The 23,105-nt window shown below is 38.4% G+C and overlaps 2 protein-coding genes across 3 annotated transcripts in view; one reads left to right on the top strand and one right to left on the bottom strand.

Moving 5' to 3' along the window:
• Positions 1–23,105, top strand: part of LOC128874883 (uncharacterized) — a 256,873-nt gene that overhangs the window by 83,402 nt on the left and 150,366 nt on the right. The gene's annotated exons all lie outside the window — the stretch shown is intronic.
• On the bottom strand, positions 7–3,158 carry LOC128874886 (uncharacterized). Of its 2 annotated transcripts, XM_054120020.1 has the most exons (3): positions 3,003–3,158; positions 1,608–2,032; positions 7–1,052 (listed from the first exon to the last, which is right to left on the bottom strand). In XM_054120020.1, the coding sequence occupies exons 2-3, from the start codon at positions 2,027–2,029 to the stop codon at positions 473–475; spliced, it is 1,002 nt and encodes a 333-aa protein (XP_053975995.1). In that variant the 5' UTR covers positions 2,030–2,032; positions 3,003–3,158; the 3' UTR covers positions 7–472. The 2 variants fall into 2 exon arrangements, with proteins under 2 accessions (XP_053975995.1, XP_053975996.1); XM_054120021.1 differs by lacking the exon at positions 3,003–3,158 and having other exon boundaries at positions 1,608–2,754.

A 23,105-nucleotide genomic window follows, 5' to 3' on the forward strand; every position in this document is an offset into this window, starting at 1 on the left:
ATCGATTTTGTTTGTAATTAAATATTAGGAAATCTCAATGATTCAAATATTTGACAGATATAATTAAAATAATTAATTGGATATTCGAGAATATCTTATGCTTCATTTTCATTTAATATCCGAATAATAATATTCAAAGTTCATTCCTACCAGTGAAGCATCTATAAAATATTCAAATTTGAATATTTTCGAATAAAGTAGAGTGATTTTAACAAATGAAACAGTAAATTGAACATTATAACTCCGAATCATAAATCAGAATAATCCTTTCGTATTCACGTCTCATGATTCACAATTTTCTAAAAAGAAGCCTTTGACATAATACTCGTTCCGGTCTCGAGCACTGGTCGTAAAGTTTTATTTCACCCTCTAAGCCGACAGTATATTTTTATCATTTCGTGCGAACATCAACGAAATAATTCCTTGCAATAATTCACGTCGTTCGAAAGCATTTTAATTTAAACGTGAAAATTTAATCACAGAACTCGCAGGTTCTCTCGTGAGCGTATTTTCTGGACGGATGGAACACAGCGGAGCATCCATTATCTTTGAAGGTGCATTCCTCCATTCTGTAATTACACTTTTCTTGGTGTTGCTCCGCGCGACTGCGTTTGGGTCTCACTCTGCAGCCATGTTCGGCCCATTTGCAAGCGACTTGCTCGTCGGGTTCGTACTCGCTTTCGGACGAGTGGACGGAATCGTCGTCCTCTCGATAATATTGTTTATAATTGCACTTCTCCTGGTGCAAATGTTTCCGTCTTCTGGGCATGTTGACCATGCAACCGTACTTTCTGAACTTGCACTCCACCAATTCCTCCGAATCGCCGTGGCAGTCGTCCGTGATGGTTACGTGGTCCAACGTCTCGGTGATGTCGCTGATCGCCTCGAAACGGGCCTTGTAAGCGCAGTAATTCTCGTGAATGGCTATTCTCCAGGGCGACGTCTTCACTTTACAGCCGACGATCCGATGTTTGCACTCGACCAAGTCGTCGTGTATATGTGCCACGTCCGTGGGAAGGCTCTCTTCCTCTAAGTGAGGCCGAAATTGACATCTGAAATTCGTATGAATATTCATTCCCATCTGACGATAATAAAACAGGAAATTAATTATATATTAAATGTCAACTTTGAGATGATAAATGTTTTGGACCACATTTATGTTGTAAACAGAGCAAGCTGTAAAAGTCAAGAGTCAAACAAATTCGAGGACTCGTTATATTTCATCGACAAGATTATTGTATGAAAATGCAAACAACTTATGTTTATAGTACACAAAAGAATTGAATTACCAACACTAAATTAATCAATGAGTTCGCAATTAAATTCTCCAGGATTATATATATTTATAATTCCTTCAAAAATTGTTGCTTATTTAAATTAAAAGTTCAAGCAATAAAAAGTCGATCATTCTTTGCAGCTCACCGAGATTCGTACAGAGCTACGTGTACTATAAACATAAGTGCAAAGCTTCTCCTAGCACTAAATTAATTAATGTGTTGGCAATTAAGTTCCCCAGGAAGATATATACTTATACTTCCTTCAAAAATTGTTGTCTATTTAAATTAAAGGTTCAAGAAATGAAAAGTTGATAATTCCTTACTGCTTACCGAGATTCGTGCAGATCTGCCAAGTGTTCCGGTACTTTCACCCAGCATCCTAGATCAGTATACGAGCAAGACCTCGGTTCCTGATCCTCGTGCGGCGTAGGTGGATACCTGGTTCTCTCTTGGCCGAGAAAATCGTCCGACGGTGCACTCGGATTGTAGTCGTGGAATTTCGGCGGAAATGGATGAGGCAGGTAATGAGTGGGTGGCGGTACGTAAGACGCACTGACATGAGAAGCTGGCATCTCCACGCTAAATGGCGATAGGCAGGTGGGACAGGAGTAATAATAGGGCTTGCAACGGTAGCAGATCGTGTGCTGATTTTCGCAGGTGTAACGGGGCGCGAGTTCCATCTCCATCAGGCAGATCGGACATAGACCCTCGCTTTTGAATCTCTCGTACAGATTGGGGTACAGCGTATCCATGATCTGATCAAAATTATTGTGTCTTGAATTACTTTTCCTTTTTTATTTTTATTTTTTATTAACATTATGCCGTTCGCACATCGAATCGAGATTTTATCGTTTTTCGTATACGTATTTATAATAAATCATTTATTTGAAAACATCAAACTTGTCTTTATATTTATCAGACTGATTGTATAACATCTTATCACATTTAGCTCGCAACGGTACATTCCTGTGTGTATCGACAGAAAACCAAAATCCACGATAATTGTTCGAGCCGATTGATAACCAGTCGACTGATTAAATACTACTCTTATCTGACACAAATATGTCATGTGATTTTCCCGGCCTTTAATCGCTCTAACGTTTCGCATTCCTCGAAAGCAGGTACCGGTATTGTTAAAAATAGTACAAGTAAATAATATAGTGGTGCCAATATAGTGGTGCAAACGCGCAGAGGACGAAGCTTCTTAGAGCGCTTCAGAAAATCAAATTGTATTGACCTTTGATAATACAAATTATAATCGCTGAACCAAGTACTCTGGCTTGTACGTGTATTCATAACTTTCTAAAAAAGTGTAATTTGAAAATTTAAAAAATAAAATAAAAACCACCAGAGACTTGAGTTATGTCATAGCAAATGAAAAGTTAATTCGTGAACGATTCGTAAACCTGTTATTTAATTTAGGCAAATTTCTTCGATAGACTTAGAAAAGTACGAATACTTATAGGATGGACTGTACATAAATAACGTTGAATTGCGCAACGCAAATCGCATTTACAGTTACATGTAGATCACCGTCGTTTTCCTTTCAACGATTTTTTAAATCTATGCTACACATCCCTTAAATACTTTGCAAATACATCGAAAAAAAGATTTCGACAAACACATTGGTCCCGGTACTTTCGCTACCGTTCGTTTCGCGAGTTCCACGTACACGGTAACACGCGGACGAACATATTACAATCGATTCGTGCTGAATTTACTCACTCGACTCGTTGCTCGTGGTCCTTGCTGCGACGCCGGACGAAACTGAAATTACTGCCGCGCGGAGCGAAGGGAGTGAAAAAAAATAGCCGTCGCGGCACGTACGCCTCCGTAACTACGGCTGCTGTGTTTCATCGTCGAACTGTCAGCGTTCCCTTATTTGCCAAGACCGATAGCGCGACTTTATCTGATAAAGCCCGTTGCCACCAATAGGGAACCATTTTCCCGCTCGAGACAAAAGTCTCGGTCCGCGCCGACGATTCCGCCGCGGGAAAATGAAATCGACGGAGGGAAACATGTCGTCCTCCCTCGTTACTATGCATACCGTGGCGACGAAAGGTAACCGACGTCATTTATTAGGACGTCGCGTCTCCCCGCGAACCGAAAAAAGAAAACAGTAAATATTTTCCGCAATTTTTGCTGGTCCTTCATTGTCTCCCCTCGTGTTCCCTGCTCGCGTTCGGAATTAATTACGCGTAATTTAAACACGACACGCCGCGTACGTGTTTCGCGTAGGATCACCGGGATTATGGATAAGATATCGACAATTTATGCGTAAAAGTGAGACGCCAGTTTCGCTCTGCGTTTATTTAGAGCTCGTATGAAGTTATCTCAGATGGCAACTGTTATTCGCTCATCTTGCATATCGTGCCTCAACTTCGCCTAAAAGCACGGATAAATTATGCAGTTCTACGTTAACCCAGAAACTGTAGACACTTCATACGGTGCTAAATCTGCACATCTTCGAGATTTTGAAATAAGTTCACTTAACCTTAGAATAATTTCCCAGGCACTTATCTTTACATCCCCGATTCTGCTAACATGTTATATTCTCAAGCATTTTCCGATGTTATCTCTATTGTTACCTCAAGTACATTTCGTACCTCTCTCATTGATTATGTAAGTTAAATTTAACCTATTTTCGATAAGCATCGATGAATAACCTGCACCGTCGGTGCATCGATATTTACGAATAACATCATCCCTGGCGTTGTCTTCAATTTTGCGCGGGCGTCGTTGCGATATGACTGCCACAGTGCACGCTGTGCCATGTGACGGATTTCTGTTTCCGCTTTGATTACTCGACCGTTGGCCAGTGACAGTTAATTATAAATGAAAAATTTGTTCCTGGTTCGCGTGCGACCCCTCGGCTACCGCGGGCTCGTTACGCAGCTTCCATTTTGGTCCCCCCGGTGATCACTATTGATAATCTTCGCGTGAAATCTGGGATTATGTTTCACGGTTGCGTTTCTTGATCCCCTGTTGCCTCGAATATTTCACCGAATGATGGGGTTACAGTTTCGATGGATCGAGTACTGCAAGGCGTTTAATATCCTTCATTTTTCAACTATCGGATATCGGGGAGCTGAGGGAGGGCCAGGACTCGATGCCAGTCTTTAGATTAATTATGTATAATAGATGTAATAATTAGGAAAATTCTATTTGCGGATTATACGTTGTAGATTCTTTCTAAATAGGCTGGTACTTAATCCTTTCAGATCTGGCGTTCAAAATTGAGGACACAACATTCGAAAATTACCGACACTATCGTTTAGGCCGAATGTCCTTATTTGCGCACATGAAAAGAGACCAGTTTTCCTCGAAAACAACACTGTTAGGATTTTTTAAAATTATTACCATACTGATATTAGTCCAAGTTAACCCTAAAATTAAATTGCATTAGTACGAGAAATAAAGTAATTCAGGTCTGAAAGAGTTAAACTAACAGCCACTACATAATCGATTAATAAAATTATATTCTTCGAAATTTAACACATTGAGCTTCATTTTTAAATCGGGCACGAACTTATGCAATCATCCAATATAAGGACAAATATCAATTTAAGACCAAGCAATGTTTCATATCCACTCCGATTTGAATTGGTAATTCGAGCCCTGAGATTGATTAACCAGGTACTTGAAATACGTTACGCATAATATGGGGTGAGCAGATATTTTCGTAACAGCATCACGAGTGGTACGATTACGGCAACTCTCCCCTGTATATCCCGCGAGCGATTTCATGGGGCTCGGATCGATATCGCACGGCGGAAAGCAGCGAACCCGAAAGTTACGGAATATTTTTTGAAAATTTCCACGGTGCCGCGTGCTCTCGGTAATTCGTGACCGTAACGAAAGTACTCCGGCGCGATGGCCGCGAAACCAAATACGCGCGTATGATATTCTACACCCGGACTCCTAACGACCATCCCTCATTTGAATCCCTACGCGGACGTCGCATCAAAGATATCCGAGTGGTCCCGCCCTAGCGCGGGGCTAATACCCACTGACCATAAGTCACTTATGTAAATCCGCGAGATGGAAACACGCGTTGCTCCGCGGCGTTGCTCGACGTCTACGACGAAACAAATTGAATTTAGTATTCAACGTTTCCTCGACTGCGACCGTCGTTGGACCTTGTCGACGTCACGGTCGTTTCGCATCGAAGTTTCATGACGCTTTCCCTGGATTTCCAGCGCTGGAGCTTGGAGATCTAGAATTCCGAAACGAGTAATATTAAAGCTATACTTTTTTTTTGTTTAAAGTAAAGCAATTTTGTTTCTTTGGTAAAGGTGTCCAGTAATAAAGTAGACTTTTCTTTTATTTATAAAATAAGTGATACGTATATCGAGTGTCACTCGCGAAAAGAATTTGAAGCTAGAATGATAGAATAGTTTCGGAGATGAAACGAAGAGTTTCACTTTTCACAAAATAGTTTGAATAGACGAAATTTTATCAACGACAACCAGGGTCGGGAGTTTTTCGAAGCCTTCTTTTTGTCGATGCGAGAACATTTTTTGGAGAAATTGACAAACTGGTATCCAAATAGAAATGAATTTAGATTGAACATTTTTGTAAAAGTTTTTATTACTACTATCATTTATTATCTACTTGTAACGAAATCCAATAGTTCTCCTTCGTCAAGAGATACAGTCACTGTAATAAGTAGACTCCGGATCTCTTTATGCATTTATAGGAAATTCGAATGTGCAAGAACCTACAAAATGCAAACAATATTCAAAAATATAAAAAAGATTGAAAGTAAACTTCATGTTATAACATTTGCAGAATAAAATAAATTCCTATATAGATTCAATTTCTGTAGACACGTTCGCGAAGATTTTATTTTGCATAAAGATCCGCAGTGAAGATTCGTCCAGTAACCAATTCAAAATAAAGCTACATATATTTATTTTATTAACAAATTTTAGGGGAAAAATAATTAACCAACATTCCTACACATTTTTAGAGTAAAATTTGCGTAAATTAAAGTTTACTATTATTAATGTTAACCTCTTATTTCTTTTCTTATTAATTTTATTTTACATTGGTTGCTGTACGAATACTCCTTGCAGTGACTGTATGTAACAGAACATCGTAACATAATATCGTCGCATAACAATTTTTTGTTGGTCGGCACACCACGTGTAAGCTCACCCAGGACTAAATGGTTCCCGAAGAGCAACCTAACAGATCTTTTCCATTGTTTGAGCGTGGCGCGTATTATCATTCGATATATCGCATCGTCGCGATATATTACCGTCGTCACACAATGAGAAACGCGCAGGAGTATTACATTCCCGATATTTCAGAAGCGTTATCTAAATCGTTTAAGCCGGCAGCGATTCCGACCTTCTTATTTGTACGCGAGACGTCTCATTTTTTTTGGAGTCATTGTCTGGCGTTTTAATAGGTCAATGAAAGGAACGCGTTGGGGAGAATTGAAGGAGCTTCTCACAAAAACAGCTTAATGAGATGCTTCTCCCCTTTTGCCATTGAATTCGGCACGAAATGTTACAGCAGGAACGGAGAGAAGACTTTGACGTCTCGAAGGCACAGTAGAGAGTGGAGCCGACGAAATAAGCCGGCGATTGCTGCTCGATACCGAAACGGTCGAGAAGACGCCAATTTACTTGCAACGAGTACTTCTTTCACTGATTTATAGTATTTTTTTAGCATGACATCAAACGAGCTGGAAATTAAATTTGTCTACTAGACAGGAATTAACTGTCAAAAATGGCGATCCAGTGGTTCATCGAAGAATCGTATTTTAATTCATAAAAGTGCATTAAATGTTCAATATCTAAAAAACTGAAGTGTTATGGCGCTTAACCCTTTATTTACTTGGCGGGACTTATAAGTATTAGTTAAACACTTTGAAACCTATTGTGAGCATCAAGTCCACTCCTATGAAGTTCGTTTTCAATTGTTGAATGACAGGAGATGCCACCACAGATATATTGATTCAAGAAAGGTACACATATACATTAATATTTAGCTACCTATTAAATTCTTGCCAGACTACGTGATTTTTTATCAAGTCATACTTTACTCCATATGGAATGTTTTTCTTTTATCTCCGTTAGATTCTGAGGTACTGTAATGAATGGACATTACACCCAAAACATCAAGAGTAGTTTTCATTTTTCCAATGTTCGCCAGACTATGTGATTTTTTATCAAAAGTCGTACTTTACTCCACATGGAATGTTTTTCTTTTATCTCCATTAGATTTTGAGGTACTGTAATGAATGAACATTACACCCAAAACATCAAGAGTAGTTTTCATTCTTCCAATGTTCGCCAGACTATGTGATTTTTTATCAAAAGTCGTACTTCACTCCATATGGAATGTTTTTCTTTTATCTCCATTAGATTCTGAGGTACTGTAATGAATGAACATTACACCCGAAACATCAAGAGTAGTTTTCATTTTTTCAACGTACGTGATTATTATTTCGATTACGAACGTAATAAGTATCTTATTATATAATTAATACATATAAAGCCAACGAAAACGTCTATTATTAATGGAAACTCGTAACAGTACCGTCTGCGCATTGCGCGATCATAGCCGCAACGATAACATCGAACGTGACCGTCTTAGAAGATCCCAAACACGAGATTAAAATAGATTCTGCATTGTAAGCGTGTCGGATAAATCCATATTAGACCGTTTCTTTTTTCCGTCTACGAAAGCGATCTCCAACCACGGTCACGTTACCAGACGAAGTAGGTGTCGTTTGTTGACACGTAATCTCAGATATCTGAAATTGCTTATTCGAGTCGGTCGCGCGGGGGATTTCGTTGTACTAGCGTTCCTTCCTGATCGATCCAGGTGATAGAAGGGCATTGTGAAGCTTAATACGCCAACTAGCTCGGTGATTGATTCGTACGTATTCTTGGCGGGCTCTCCTCTCCCGGTGTAATCGATCTTCCCCTTGCTCGTTTTCTTGCAAAGAAGTAATCAGTTTTCGCGTTTGCCCGAAATACAACTGAGCAATCCTCGCTCTGCGACTAAACTTGGAAATACGATTTCCAACCATTGCAAAGCATTCTTTACTTTTCTCAGGATTACGTTTCTTGCTCTCAAATTTTTTGTATTCAATTTAGTTCGACTTTATTTGAGATTAAATAATAAAATTTGTACGAAAGTATCGTTTGCTGTATGTGTTTGAATGGTTAAGGGTTGGAAGAGTGATGCGTTAGATTTTCATAATCATTGAGTAAACGCAATCTGGTATGGTGCATAAAGTGATATTTTTCTTTTTAATGTTGTAACAAAATGTCATTATGAAATGCATTCGCAAACGTACTATTCCATTTTGGAGTCAATCAATTATCTGCGATTGTATATGAGGTTAAACAGACTTATAATAAGAAAAAGTAAAAAGTTTTCGCAAAAGAATTCACGTCCAAAAACCACCTTTATCGATACCAGTGCTCCTTTACGATCTCAGCTACCACCGATTGGATTGCGGCAGGGAGGAACGAGCCAGTATAAACTTCATAGTAGCCACCGATGGCGATCGGACATGTTAATGTCTGGACAAGAAACACGCGAACGACAAATACCTGCGGCGCTCGTCTTCGCGACGATCCACGGGGTCAACAGTTTCGTACCTTCCAAATTACTGCCGCTCGACCTGGAAAGACGGGAAACTTTCCACGGAGAATTACCGCCTTTCCACGGTTCCTTTCTCCGCTTTCTATGCTCCGTGGTTCAGAAGCACTCGACACGCTTTTTCAACGGCAATTTCACCTTGCCTTTACAAAGAAGGCTTTTGTATTCAGGTGCATGATAACGTTGTCTCCCATGCGAACATTGTTCGCGCCCGTGGCACAGGTTGCACGTAGACGAAGGCTCGAGAGTGTGTCGACGGAAGCGTCACAAATATTTGACGATGGTTCGAAGGGACAACGGGGAAAGAAGTCGCCGGTTACGCATGGCATATGCCGGAATAATTTTACATATTTCGTCGATGCTACCGTCAGAGGGGAAAAGCGGGAAAAGCGGCTTACGTCGACGTCTTTTAAAGTAGAAACACAACGAATCGAGAAAAGGACCATGTTTTATCCGCTTTTTTGGAATAATCCTCGTTGGGGATATTTAATGTGAACTTGGTCCTCGTGTTAAGTTCTAGAAAAATACTTTGCTAAAGCCACATCACATGGACGAAGTAGAGTTACATACTGTCACTTAGAGTCAATTTCATAAATATAACCTTCTATGTCTATTGAAGAAGTTTGACTAAATTAAATAATTGTTTTGATATTACCAAATGAACTTTTCATTATAAATACGTATGTGAATAAGATTATACATGTATATATTTTATAAATATATTTTATACATTTTATATATAAAACAACATATTTATGGGACTGACTGTACGAGCCAGTATAAACTTCATAGTAGCCACCAATGGCGATCGGACATGTTAATGCGTTCTGGTATGTGTGTAGTAGTATAATATTTTCTATTACTACATCTAAAGTTTCAGAGGTGGAATATTTTCTGTTGTATCTGTCTTTACTTGTAATCCAGTTTATTGTCTATGTACTATACACAGTAGGTGCTGATTATATTAACAGGATGGAAATATTAATGTTCGTATTAGGTGGATGTAAAACTTTTTTGCAAAAGCTATTCAGTTAAGTATTTATATCAAATGTACTTTTATTTAAAATAGAAACATCGGTTATATTATCTGTGTTCGACTAAAAACCAAAATTCTATAAATCATTCTGGAGAATCCTTTATTATTATTAATGTTCTCTGGTACTTTTATATCACCCCGAATAATTTCGCAATTGAAACGAATCACAATATTTGCTCGTCGCTGGCAACAAATCAAGTCTGAAAGAATTAATGCCTCGTCGTTACTCCGTTACCACTCGTTCCTCGTCTATGCCGCTGCATCGCTCCGGACACGTTCGTATTCTTTTTCCATTCGCGATTCTAACTACCTGGTAATTGCGCTAATATCCGACAATGCGTTCTCCTCCCGTCTTCATGGTTGAGCCCAGGCGCTCATACTCGAAACAATTCCCCCGTCGATGGAAAAGCTTTTCCGGTGCGCGAGCACGGTGGGCGCACGAGGGAGCACGAGTCCTGCAATATGTCGCATAATTCGACCATTCCTCATACCATTTCTCCGCGAACGCTTCGAAGGGAACAAACTTCGAACATGTGTATGCCAGTATGCGCGCTTTGCTGTTTCACAAATACGCGGGGCGGCCGCGGCCCGTCCGCGCCGCTCGCTCTCAAAGGCGAAGTCGCGAAACGCAAACCGATCCGGGAAATATCGGGATTGTATAGGATTTTACTCCGACGACGGGGGTGGTATTGTCGAGATCGAAGGAACGCTTCGGGACGAACACGGTCCTTCTTTGTGTCGCGTTCGATGTCTCGTTCTATCTTCTGTTTCGAGCGGAAATTTTTAATGTTTCTTTAGGATTTTTTTATACCACGTTGTAATAATTTACCCGCGATCCATGTTTGGTTTTAGACCATCTGGGAATTTAATATCCAGTCCCTTCCGAATTCTCTTGCGGAATCAATGTAAACATAATGGAGGAATATCGAACAGGGGACTTAGCATCAGTGGAGACCCTTTACTCTTAAATGAGTCTCTGTCACGAACGAAATAGAACACGAAAATAATCAATAACATTCACCCACTTTTTCATTAACCAGATATTTTACTCGCGGATAATTAATAGTTCAAGTTCGAGCAAATTATAAAGACTTTTCACTTTTAGGTAAATTTCTTTCATGGGTGGAGTAGAATACAAAAATAATTATCAATGATATTGACTAACCTTTTATTAAAGTAGATGAGTTGTATGATTATCAAGACTTTTCACTTTGACTTTTCACTTTGAAATAAATTTCTTTCATGGGTGGAATAGAATATAAAAATAATTATCAACGATACTGCCCCACCTTTTGTTAAAATAGACGAGTTATGTGCAGATCATCAGAAGATCAAGTTTTATTCCTGTTAATATTAGAAATAGTTATTTTAAAAGTAACGAAGAAGTTATCTAAAACTATTTGTCGACGTACGGTATTTTGGCAATAAGTTCTCGCTGCACTGTTCTATCAGTTGTTTCATTCCTGCGGTGAAAAGTTCCTTGAAATTTCGAAATTTATTTCTACGCAATCGGTTCATAAAGCTTGTCCTAGACTGGCCATGCTTCTTTAAATTTGTTTGTGTTACTAAAAACCTGAGCACTTAAGCATCTGATGGAAGGACGTTGTTTCTCCGATGTTCATTCGTACGACGGTGGTACCCGTTTTGGCAACTAATCAGAACACACAGCGAACTAAACCGGAAATACTTGGTCCTGACCACTGGCGATGCCAAATATTTAGAGATAAATTCCCGAAAACATTATTACATCCCAGTTTCTTTATTTATGAAACCCGTTTCTAAACGATTAAAAACACTTTTTGAAAATAAAACTTATAGAGTAGTATAATTTAATTTTCTTCGTAAATAATGCATCAAGAATTCTCTATTAAAAATTAACTTTTTCTTGCTTGTCACATTTTAAGGTAAACACAACTTACTGGTCTTGCAAGCTACACGATATTCGTCGTCATTAATTAAATTATGTTATATTTTGTCAATATTGTTGATCTTAGGTTTAAAGCAATTCATCAAATATGCATTTAACTTTGTAATGGATTTTCTTTTCAATTAAAAATGTTTATTTTCGAAATTAAGCATCGGAAAAAGTTTCGTCTTGTCATTCGTCATGAGATGTTATTTTTTTTCAAATTAATTTGACGAATTTAAACATTTCTCCGAGCTTAATTTTCGAGGACAGACATGTACGCCTTTCGCAGTCAAAGGATTAAGGCGGGCCAAATACTTGTTTTTTCGTGTATGCGGGAAGTCTTCCTCATTCACAGCGTTTACCACTGGGAATATTCATGTTATGAGTCTCGGTGAGGTAACGACCAACTCGAAAAGCGGGTTACGTCAAACGCGCATCGCACGAGAAATTGCTATTCGTGGCAATTAACTTCGCCCACCTAGTGGAACGACAACCTATCCAATCTCGGCTGCGGTGACATTTTCTGATTCGAGGATCGGAATTTTGCGTTATCGATGTGTACCTAGACACCGTGGTTGAACAATTGCATTCATGTTTCAATGGAAAATATTCTTTGCGCTCGAAAGGTGCTGCGTTTCGTAAGTTTTTTTTTCACCTGACGCGACACCTGGCTTGTTTTAAAGATGTCTCATCGAAACGTTATACGTCGAGCAGTACCTTTCAAATAAATTAATACGCAGTAATTGTTTTGCTTGATTGGAGAAAAGAAACAAATTGTGATTACGAGAGTAACACAGAAGCTTGGACAAAATCTTTTAAATATTTTTCTATCCCTTCGCCGATATATTGGCATATTTGATGAAATGCAATTCGAAATATGCTTCGTATACTGTTTAACAAAATATACACATTAGGTGAAAGAAGAAATTTAATTAAGAAAACAGCAAGAAAAATCTAAATCCAGGAATGGATGTCACCAATGAATCTAGATCAAATCCGAAAATCAACCAGTGATAAAATTTCAACCCTGCCAAATAGAAGGCTGCAAGTGACACTATCAAGATTGAAAATTGGCCAAACAAACCTGACTCGTTGCTACAAAATACCTAAATCACAGTCACCATTATGCAACTTTTATGACGAGCCTCGTACAGTAAAACATTTAATTGAAGAATGTCAGGGAATACAACACAATCGAGTAGAGTTTAAACCTTCAAATAGTACGCAGGTAATCTTTAGTAACAGTAACGAATTTCTCAAATAAGTCAAAATATTAATGAAATATAATATGTTAAATATATTGTAATTAAATCGTACGAGCCTGGCCCGTGGTGTATTGTTCAGGCCAAATGTAAATATCACATTTTGTTTCCAGGCTATTAGAGCTTAAATCGCAGCTTAAGGGGTTAATAACCTCGTAGTTGACGTGACCTTAAACAAAGTAATTAAAAAAACTGTAATTTCTGTAATTTCGTCTGTAATTTCGTAAATTATTCGAATTTCGAAAAACCCATTTGTAGGATACTTAATAAATATCCACAATTTCTTAGAAATCGGTTTTTGAACTGGTTAAACCATAACACCCCTTTAAATGCTTATAAAACTTATTTCGTGAAATTAATTCTACTGCTCTAACCCTCTGCACGGTGTCACTGACGTCTATTAACATATTATATATTCCTTGCAAAATTATTCTTCTATTAAATCGATCTATCTACACCAGTCATCCCCTATCGTTTCCCGCGCATTTTCGAGCCCGAGTCAGCGTCGCTCACGCAGGAGCGCGCGTCGGTCGCGGGGGCGCGAAGTTGAGCAATCGATTGCGATATATCGCAACAACCCCGGCGCCTAGGGGCGAGACGCGTGCGCAATGTCGTCCGCGCGGCGATTGGCCGGCGATGATGTCATGCAGTCTCCCCTAAGTCTCTGATATCATCTGCGGGGTTTTCTGCAGTCCACACCGATCACTCGAGCGGCGTAGCCGCGTCTTCGGAGATTTTACACCTGTGCTCGATATCGTCCACACTGTGCGAGCCGTTAGGCCCCGGCGCCAGCCGTTCGCCAGCCTTCGCCCTCGTCTTCCGGTCCCGTCCTTAGCGCGAAAAGGTGAGTCCATTTCTCAAGATCATCAGCTGTGTTCGTGTACGTGCAGTGCACGAGAGCTAACGACCCCGCGACGTTTCAAGCCTCCCACGTACACACGTCTTCCGTGCCGTGCGAGCCTGTGAGTGTAAACATACGTTCACGTCTCTGTAAAACGCTGTCATCGACGGAAAGCAGACAGGCGCGTATTTATTCCCTGGTCGACTCTCGCTCCCCGTGGTTAGGATCCCATGTTTTTATTTAATCCAAGTGGAATGACAGTACGCGTGGCAGTTCGATCGTTAGTAGCGGTAAATCGTGCTATTTATCGAGTATGTATCATTGCGTGGGGAATGGAAATACTTTGTTTCATGCACGTGGTGAGTTTACGTGCGTTGACACATATGTTATATTCGACTTTTATTCTCTGCTTGGAATGTCTGCTTTGAGAGCGGGAAAATGATCGTAGGTACACGCCAGTGAAAGTGTGTATTTCTTTCCACGTGACGAGTGTATGTGTGGATAATTTTATTACGTTTGATTCGTATTTTGTATTCTAAATGTCTGTTGTGATGGCGGGAAGCGCGAATGAGGAGAGATTGGTACACGAATCGTCGTTACGAGATGTTTTGGTTGTCAGGTGCGAGAACGGGGGGGTGAATCGCGAATGATACCGAAGGGATCAGTTTAGCGACGTGATTCCATGGGATCTCGTTTCGATTGGGCACGGACGGTGGCTTTGGAAACACGTGGGCCGTTGGTTTGTCGTGTCTGTTGATATCGCGTAGCGACCTCGGTGACTTTCTCCCAGCAATTCTCTGATAGGTGATGCTGTTTGCAACGTTCTTCGTATGGTTGCACTGTGCGTGACTCGAGTACTTCGTATGAGGGGGTTCGTTGTGGGTTATAAATAATTGAAGGTTGGATGAAAAAAAGCTGCATGTACTGAAACTAAATTCCTCGAAGAAAGAATTCTTTGATTACCAACGAGACATTTATTGGCAACGTACAAGGCTCAGAAGTATGTGGACACTTCCTTAATAGAAATAAATATTTAATAAATAGACTGCGGTTATTTATCCAAAATAAAATCTTTGGAAAGGTACCTACAAAAATTGAACTTACATAAGAATTCATTTTACTCTGCAAATATTATAATACAAACTTTACTTTCAATATTTTTTTATATTATTGCATACTGTGTGCATTTTGTAGTTTCTTGCGTATTCAAATTTCCTATAAATGCATGCAAATCCGTAGTCTATTGATAAAAGTTGCGAATCTATTAATATGAATTATATTTAATAATTTTTTTTTTATATCACATTTGTAATGATAAAGAAACTATAGAGATAACTAGATAACGATAAAATTTCTTTTACTAAACTTGGATACTATTCATTTCTTCCTTGCTTCCGTACTAATATTATCTCTTTTATTTTGAAATATTTATGCCATATATGTTTCTGATATGTTGAATATTCTTTCTGAACTTTTCTATTTAAATGATCCGATAGTTCCGATATAAAATTGAATATGGCACCCAAAGCATTTAATATTATTAAATGTTAAAATGCACATCCAATATAGAATTTACGGTGTATATTGATTATTTATTGAAGGTAGCAAGTGTCCACATATTTATGAACGAGGGTGTATATTGATATTTATGTTTTACGTGAACCAGATTATTTATATAATTTTATAATATTTTTGTGTTATGAGTTTCACCTTATAATTGATTTCTTGTACCTTCAGAATACCCTAATTATTTAAAACAGTGAATTGTATGGGATGAAAACTTGTTCAAAATGATATTTGATCTTCTAAACCATGCCTGATCACAATTTTTGTGACATCTGCACCCACAACCATAACTATAATAACACACAAACAACGAAATACTAGTCTCCCGCCCTGTCTGTAATTTAATAACACCAAAATCCCATTCCTTCCTCCAATTGGAGTGTCATCGTTTCTATTTACCAAAATTTCCTCTCATTAACACAGCCTAAAATCTCACGAGGACACTTCTGTGTCTCGTTAACGACGCACCCCTTCTTCCTAAAGCTCCTCTTATCGACCGTTAAAAATCGAAACGTGCGTGAATCCGCAAATAGATAAAATCGTGTTTTTGCTCTCGTACGAAACGTAACCAAAAGGTGCGTGCACTTATGCAAAAGAACAATATTACTATAACAATTGTAGAATATATTCAAGGTACATTCTGTATATATTACGTATCTCCTTTTATATTATTGTACGCCATAATTGCATGTAATCCGCAGTCTATTCACAACTTTTACAAAAATGGACACTAGCCACTAAGCTTTGAAGGTTTATATTGTAATGGATGAAATTTTAGGCGATGGATACAAATTTCATACAACTATTGTACAATCTTCTATCTTAAAAAAAAAAAAATGTTGAAACACGCATTGTCGCAACCCTTTAAATCTTTAGTACCTTCAAGCGCATTACACATTGTCTCTCAATAGCGATACAACTGCCGCGGTTATGCTACTGTTTCCATGTACTCCATGTACTCCATGCCCGCGCGAACGCGTTTCTCGATTGCACATATGTATCTCGAATCGTGCGGGACCATTGTGCACCGCAAAACTTTCCGCATTCGCGATGAAGTCGATGGAGAGGCAAAGTCTGACCCTTGAGAACTGATAACATTGTTGCGTTTATTGAAACTGGGCGTACATCGGTGGACTTTGCTATCAGGAATCACAAGTTTACGAGTTTTAATGAGAGATTGTTTCCGAGTATCTTGCAACAAATTTTCAGGAAATAAGAAAACTGTTTTCATGGAAGTGTCATTTGCTATTTCACTCCTGGATTTGAGGTCTTGGAGAATTCTTTTTATGTTTAAAATAAGCGACACTAGAGAAATAAGTTGTTTTATATTTATATACAATTAATAGTAAAGCTTATAAATACTTACGCATTTGGTTAATTTCAAACAGTATATTTTCGTGTACCTTCTAAACTCGAGCTTTTAGATAACACGGTTAAGTAGCTATTTGCTTCAGCTTATTTGCACAAGTCCCTAAGGTAAATGAATCCCACGTATAAAAGTCAATTTCGACATGCGAATCACGTCTAAGGTAAGAGCTCTTGAGCTTGCCTTACAGTGGAAACCATCCTTTTCTCTAAGAACTTCCTTTAAACTTTTCTCAATCTAATTCGAGATTCTATCATCTACTAAGAATTTATATTAGCTTCATTTCATTGCTATCGTTAGAACATACTTCAACACGTTGACTGCCAAACTACTCGTGAAAATTTATATGAGCCTAACGCTTCGTTTCCATACAACTGAAACTTATTTTTCTTGAATCTAAGCCGGTAATTATTTCTGCAATTTTGTCAAATTCACGAATGCTATGGAGATTTACTTTCTTCGACATCTCATCTTTAAAATTAATTTATGAGATTATAGTAGATGTCTCGGGTTAAAAGTATTTATAAAGAGTTTACTAGAAGAGGTTTCAGGATTTTGTTTTTTAATAACAAAATGCGTCTGTCAGTCATGGTCGATATATTAATATGAATATAATAATTTAAGAAAGCTCTTAAACCCCTTTTGGGAAAGCCTTTACATTTATTGAATCCTTTATATTTAATAAATAGTACCAATCAAGAAGAGCTACTAAAAACACTTTTAGCCCAATATATTCATGCGATCAGCTTGTTCGAACATTTCTCTTCAGACCAGTTATGAAAGGACCTCAAACTGTGCCCAGGGGAAGGTTTGTGTAGTCGTCTAGCCAGTCAACCTGTTAAACGTACTCTTTTGGAGCCTGTAAACGCTAAATAATGAAGCATCGCGGAACCTCATTACTTTGCGGTGGGTGTAAACACGGGTAATCGACCAACGGGCATAAAGTAACCATCCTGAAGCGAAGCCGTATCGGTGCAGGCCTGAATAATACATGCCGGACTCGTGAGCGTTGTGTTTTGGCGGTAGGACCGCCAGGACTCGTCGTGGGAATAGCATAGGTTCACCGGCCGTCGCTTAGAGCAGGACATGTTTATGGCATTGCGCGCGGTTTAGGGGTGGAAAGCGCTGCTAGAAAAACGCGGGGAAAATATATATACCCAACGTCGCGAGAATACACCCGTCGAGAGGATCAAGGTCGGTTGGAATGGCTCCCTTGTGTTTCGAGAGCGTTGCTTGGAACTGTTTTGCCACTGGCAACTTACTAGACAGAAAACACCGTACACGTGGTCAAAAAAGAGTGTGTCTAACCTATCTGCCGTTCCGTTAGCGAAATGAACCACTTCCATTTAACTTCATTGCTAGAGACATTACGTACACCCTTTAAACGAGTCAAGCATTTTATATCATTGTTTTACAGAACCTTTTTCAGTTATTTATGTGAGTCATTTTCGGTATATTTGGACAGAGTGTAAAAGAATTACATTATTTTTGTGTGTGAAGATGTTGATGCTTTTTTACGTTACATTTTATTAAGAAAATGTGGAATTCGTTTGTACATAATTTAAGCGAAGTTGAATAAAGTATGAATAAAGTAAAATATGTATGATTGTATATGATGAAATGATACGGCGAAATATACATGATTTGTCTAAAGAAAATTTTGTTTGTAGCTCTTTTAAATTGGTTAAAAAATACGGAAGATGGCTCGAATAAAAGAGTTGAAAACTTTCAACCACTAAAATGCTTGATTTAATTATTAAGCTGTCTGACTCGACTGCTTAATAAACGAAATTGTCAGGTATTTCGTTTGCCCTAGGGGCGCGGTAAAAAATTGCTGAGACACTAGGGGTGCTGTGAAAAAGTCGCTGATCCATCTAAGGGTGCCGTGAGCAAAGTTTGGAGATCTCTGCAGCATTCAGTACACGATATGTTTTTATCTTTGATTTTCAAGTCGGTCTTATAAGTTATTCAGAAATTTCCTTCATTATTTGTTTACAACAGACTTGATCATTTGTTTCTGTAAAATCGGTATATTCTTCCTCGGTACATACCTGAGAAGCTGTGTAAATTAAAAATTCGCAATGTAAATTATTTTTAAAAATTGTAAAAGACATCGAGCAATCCGGAAGTTGTTTATCGAATTTTTTGTAGGAATTTCCAATTTCCGACGATGAAGTATTAGAAGTCGGGGGAGGACTGCACGAAAAAAAAAGTTGTGTACCAAAATATGAGGAGAATATTTTCGACGAGAGGCTCACCCTCGACTGTAGTGGGCCCTTTGCATTTCAAGAATACCAGTTTCGGCAGTCCCGTCTCTCCCTCTAACCTTTACGCGGTTTCCCTTTGGAAGCTACCCACACTCCCTTCGTCCATCCGCCTTTTTCTCTTTAATTTCGTTTGCCGTCAAACTTTCGAGCGCGGCGAGCTTTTGAAACTTCCTGATAGCAGAACGTAAATACATTGTTCAAAGGTAGCTTCGCGGCACGCTGCTGTACCTAAAGTATTAATAAATTACGGTCTCGCTTTAATTACGTTCTACGAACGTTTACGTGCCGACCACATGATCGAATCATTAATAGGATATTGGGATATGATAGAGGAATTTATCGAGTCCTAAACGAGCGATCTCTTTGAATTTATTGGGGATGTAGATATTTTTTAAATGTTTTCAATCCTCTCCTTGTGTAAATCTTTCATTTTCGTTATGAAACATTCAATTCTATATACAGACATTTCTACATTAACATTCATTCTTACTTTCACTGTTTGTACTATATATATTTGTTCAATTTTTTGTATAATTCGTTGGAAAATGTTCTGTAGTTTTTATTTATTTATTTTATTTTTCTCATCTTGAACAGTTATGTGTAAATACCAAAGGAAACATTTTTATCAATTTATCATTCTCTCATGTATTCATAAATATACAGATATATACAGTATACTCTATATAAACAGACGTTTCTATGTTAACATTTATTCCTATTTTCACCGTTTAAACTATATAATTTTATTTGTACTCGGATGTGTATAATTAAAATACGTAACTAGTAGACATCCAAGCTAAATTCAACCCTCTACATACGTGTACTACACAGTAAAACCTCCCTTGTTTAACAATTTTTTGCAAATCAGCAATTAGCAGTTCTTTCACCTCGATAAAAAATTCACTTGCAACAAGTACTCAGAGCCTACAGGAACCATGTAGAAAATTCTGAAAACCCTTGTGTCGCTAAAGTGGGGAAAAACAAAACCGAAAATGTGCAGAGCTTGGGGAACTAACTCAAAGTCACCGACAACCAACGTACAGGCGGTGTTAGAGCCTCCAAACTTCGCGATTAATGTGCGTAGATAATATTAACCACAAAATGAGTTACCGTACTCTAAATAATGATCATCGGTACGACGTAGTTCATTAACAAGCACGCTGCCCGTTTAGACGGGAATTCGATCTCACCGAAGTCCTCCATAGCGAAATCGGTGCATCCGTATCGCGCGCAATAATCGGGCCTATTCAGAATCACGTTTATCAATTCCCAGCGTTCGTTAAACCGATGGGTACCCATCGTCCTGCGTAATTTATCTGGAATCTCCCTTATCTCGCAAGGGACACCCACGAACGAAAATTCAGAGGGTTTTTAAAAATTGTTGTGCTCGTCCAATTCATTCGTTGGTTCAATTTTTTATACAGTTTGTTCGGAAAATATTTTGTAGTTTTTATTTTGAATGTATTCAACAGTTATTTGCAAATACCAAAGGAAACATTTCTATCAATTTATCGTTCTTACATGCATTAATAAAGTAGGATTATGAACTATTTTTAAAGAAATATATAGGAATGTTGAAGTTAAAGTTATTGATATGCATCCAAGATATTTTAAGGACAAGTTTTAGATGACATCCTGTAAATTAAATAAAATGTAAATTTAACAAACATCTAAATTAAACATTCTTGTTTTGAAAATATCTCTCAACAGTTTCAGTGCCAGGCATACTCATGGAAATACATATTTATGCAACTAAAATTGTATTTTTATACAATTGGAAACTGTACAATCTAACATTCGAGTTAGTATGGATTTCTTCCACTTAAACAAATATTTTTCGGATAACATTTTATAGCTAAAATTCTCTTGTTTACTTTATGAAAAAATCGTACTCCACTGAATGTATGATTATAAATACGAAGAGAACTCATTTAACTCAGTTAACTCATTTTTTTTAAAGCGGACTTATTCCATTTTCAAATATAACAGCTCAAATCTTCCTTGATTCCATTAATTATCTTATTTAATAAACACCATATTTGATGATACAGTTCTTACGCTATCGCGGGTCATTGTACGACGCAGTGGTCACAGGGTTTCCTACCCTTGGCGTGGAGTAGTGGCCATATTAGGCGAAATCCGTGTGCCGTAACGGCCTTGCCGATCAGGATTCGAGAAACGGAAGAAAAAGTCGTGAAAAGAATTGGTCGAGAGACGAGATAGAAGACGCGTCGTACAATCAGCAACGCAAACAACGGGGCGCCGCGAGTACGTTTTTCTTCGTCGACCAGTTATCAGCATCATCGTCTTCGTGTGCTCCCTGTGGATTTCACCCCTAGCCCTCCTCCTCCTCCTCCTCGACCTGCACTGCGGACTGTTCCGCGGAAACTTGGAAGATTCGTCAAACCCAGTATGTACGAACACCAACGGGAGAAGTTCGACTTGGAAGCGATCCAACTTCTCCCGGATAGATTGTTGCGCGTCTTCGCTCGTTCCTCTCGATACAGCTCGAACTGAACGACGAGGGAAACGCTCCTCCAGTCGATAGAACGTTGATCGATGAGCTGCTGAGACGCACGCTTCGATAAGATCGAGTTCTACCGATCGTCGAATCATCGCGTGATTGGAGTGGATGTAGGAGTTCGTGATTAGAAACTTGGAACTATATTTTGGCGCAAGTTATTTTGACCAAATAATTGTTTCATGTTAGGTATGTGGTCGTGGTATGTGAACATCAATCGTATTTCGCAAATAGTATAAAATTATTCAATTGTTGTACCTGCACGTGTTCGGATAACATATGCGAAGACGCTCTAACCATTTTCTGCAACCGCTGATACAGTGATTTATATTCATATTGAGATTAAAGATTCATAAGGGAGATTGATTATGCATTTCGAACGCGATTATTTGCATGCAAATGCGAGAAAAAGTTACGCGCTGAGACAAGCGGGAGGTCGGACGTTTTTTCAGTAGAAACGACCGACATGTGGTCAGACATCGGAACAGTACAACGGCGATAACGTATCATATCGACACTAGCATCTTCATTTCTATAGTTTTCTTATTTTACAGTGCAAAATATGGAATATATTTACCAAATTTAGTCTAAATGACATTTAAATGTTGTTAATGTTTTCGAAAATGTTCAAATGTGATATTTTTATTTCGAGAAGCAACAAACTTCTAAACACCACGAATGCCCAATTTATGAGATAATGGAGTCGATAAAATTTAAATTAAAAGAAATTCAACTTTGTTACAATGAAACTTTGGTTGTCAATGTTCTAAATAATTTTCAAGAGTGATTCTTGAATCACAAGAAACAACCGAGTTTTGGAAAAACGTGAACACTATGTGCAAGTTGTTACAAAATTGTTTATTGATTTTTGCGTAGATTCGAATGAGTCATAGTGTCTCCTGGATGCAGTTGCATATAATAGCTACGAGGGTGTTAGATCGGAGTCTTACAGAGGGGTGTTTCTGATCCAGATTGATGTTCCACTAGGATGTCCTTAACGTACCGTGTAATTCGGTCCTTTTTCATTTGGAAATAGTTTGAATCGATCATTCGATGATCCCACATCTGTTTCGCATTGGCAATTTATTTTCCGTTTTGATTTCCATTTATCTCGCACGCGTCCACAATGCTTGACCACAATCACCACTAATGGCCCTCGTGTCAGCCGTTACGCGTTCTCTGCTCAATAAACATCCCTCGGACCAGTATTTCTCGAACATTTCTGACGGTCCATTTGAATGGAACACATAATCTAGCGAGTCCACTAGCACCTCTTACAATTTCTCTCTTAACCATAAATCCTGTTTAATCGTCAGAGGTAAATTTACACATAACACCATAAAATTACAGACTGGTGTAAACCACAATTAGGAACATTTCCATGTATGCATATTTCATACTTGTTGATCCTTCGCTAATTTCTTACGTACACTA

The sequence above is a fragment of the Hylaeus volcanicus genome, chromosome 4, assembly GCF_026283585.1.
Source record: "Hylaeus volcanicus isolate JK05 chromosome 4, UHH_iyHylVolc1.0_haploid, whole genome shotgun sequence".
NCBI classification, from domain to species: domain Eukaryota; kingdom Metazoa; phylum Arthropoda; class Insecta; order Hymenoptera; family Colletidae; genus Hylaeus; species Hylaeus volcanicus.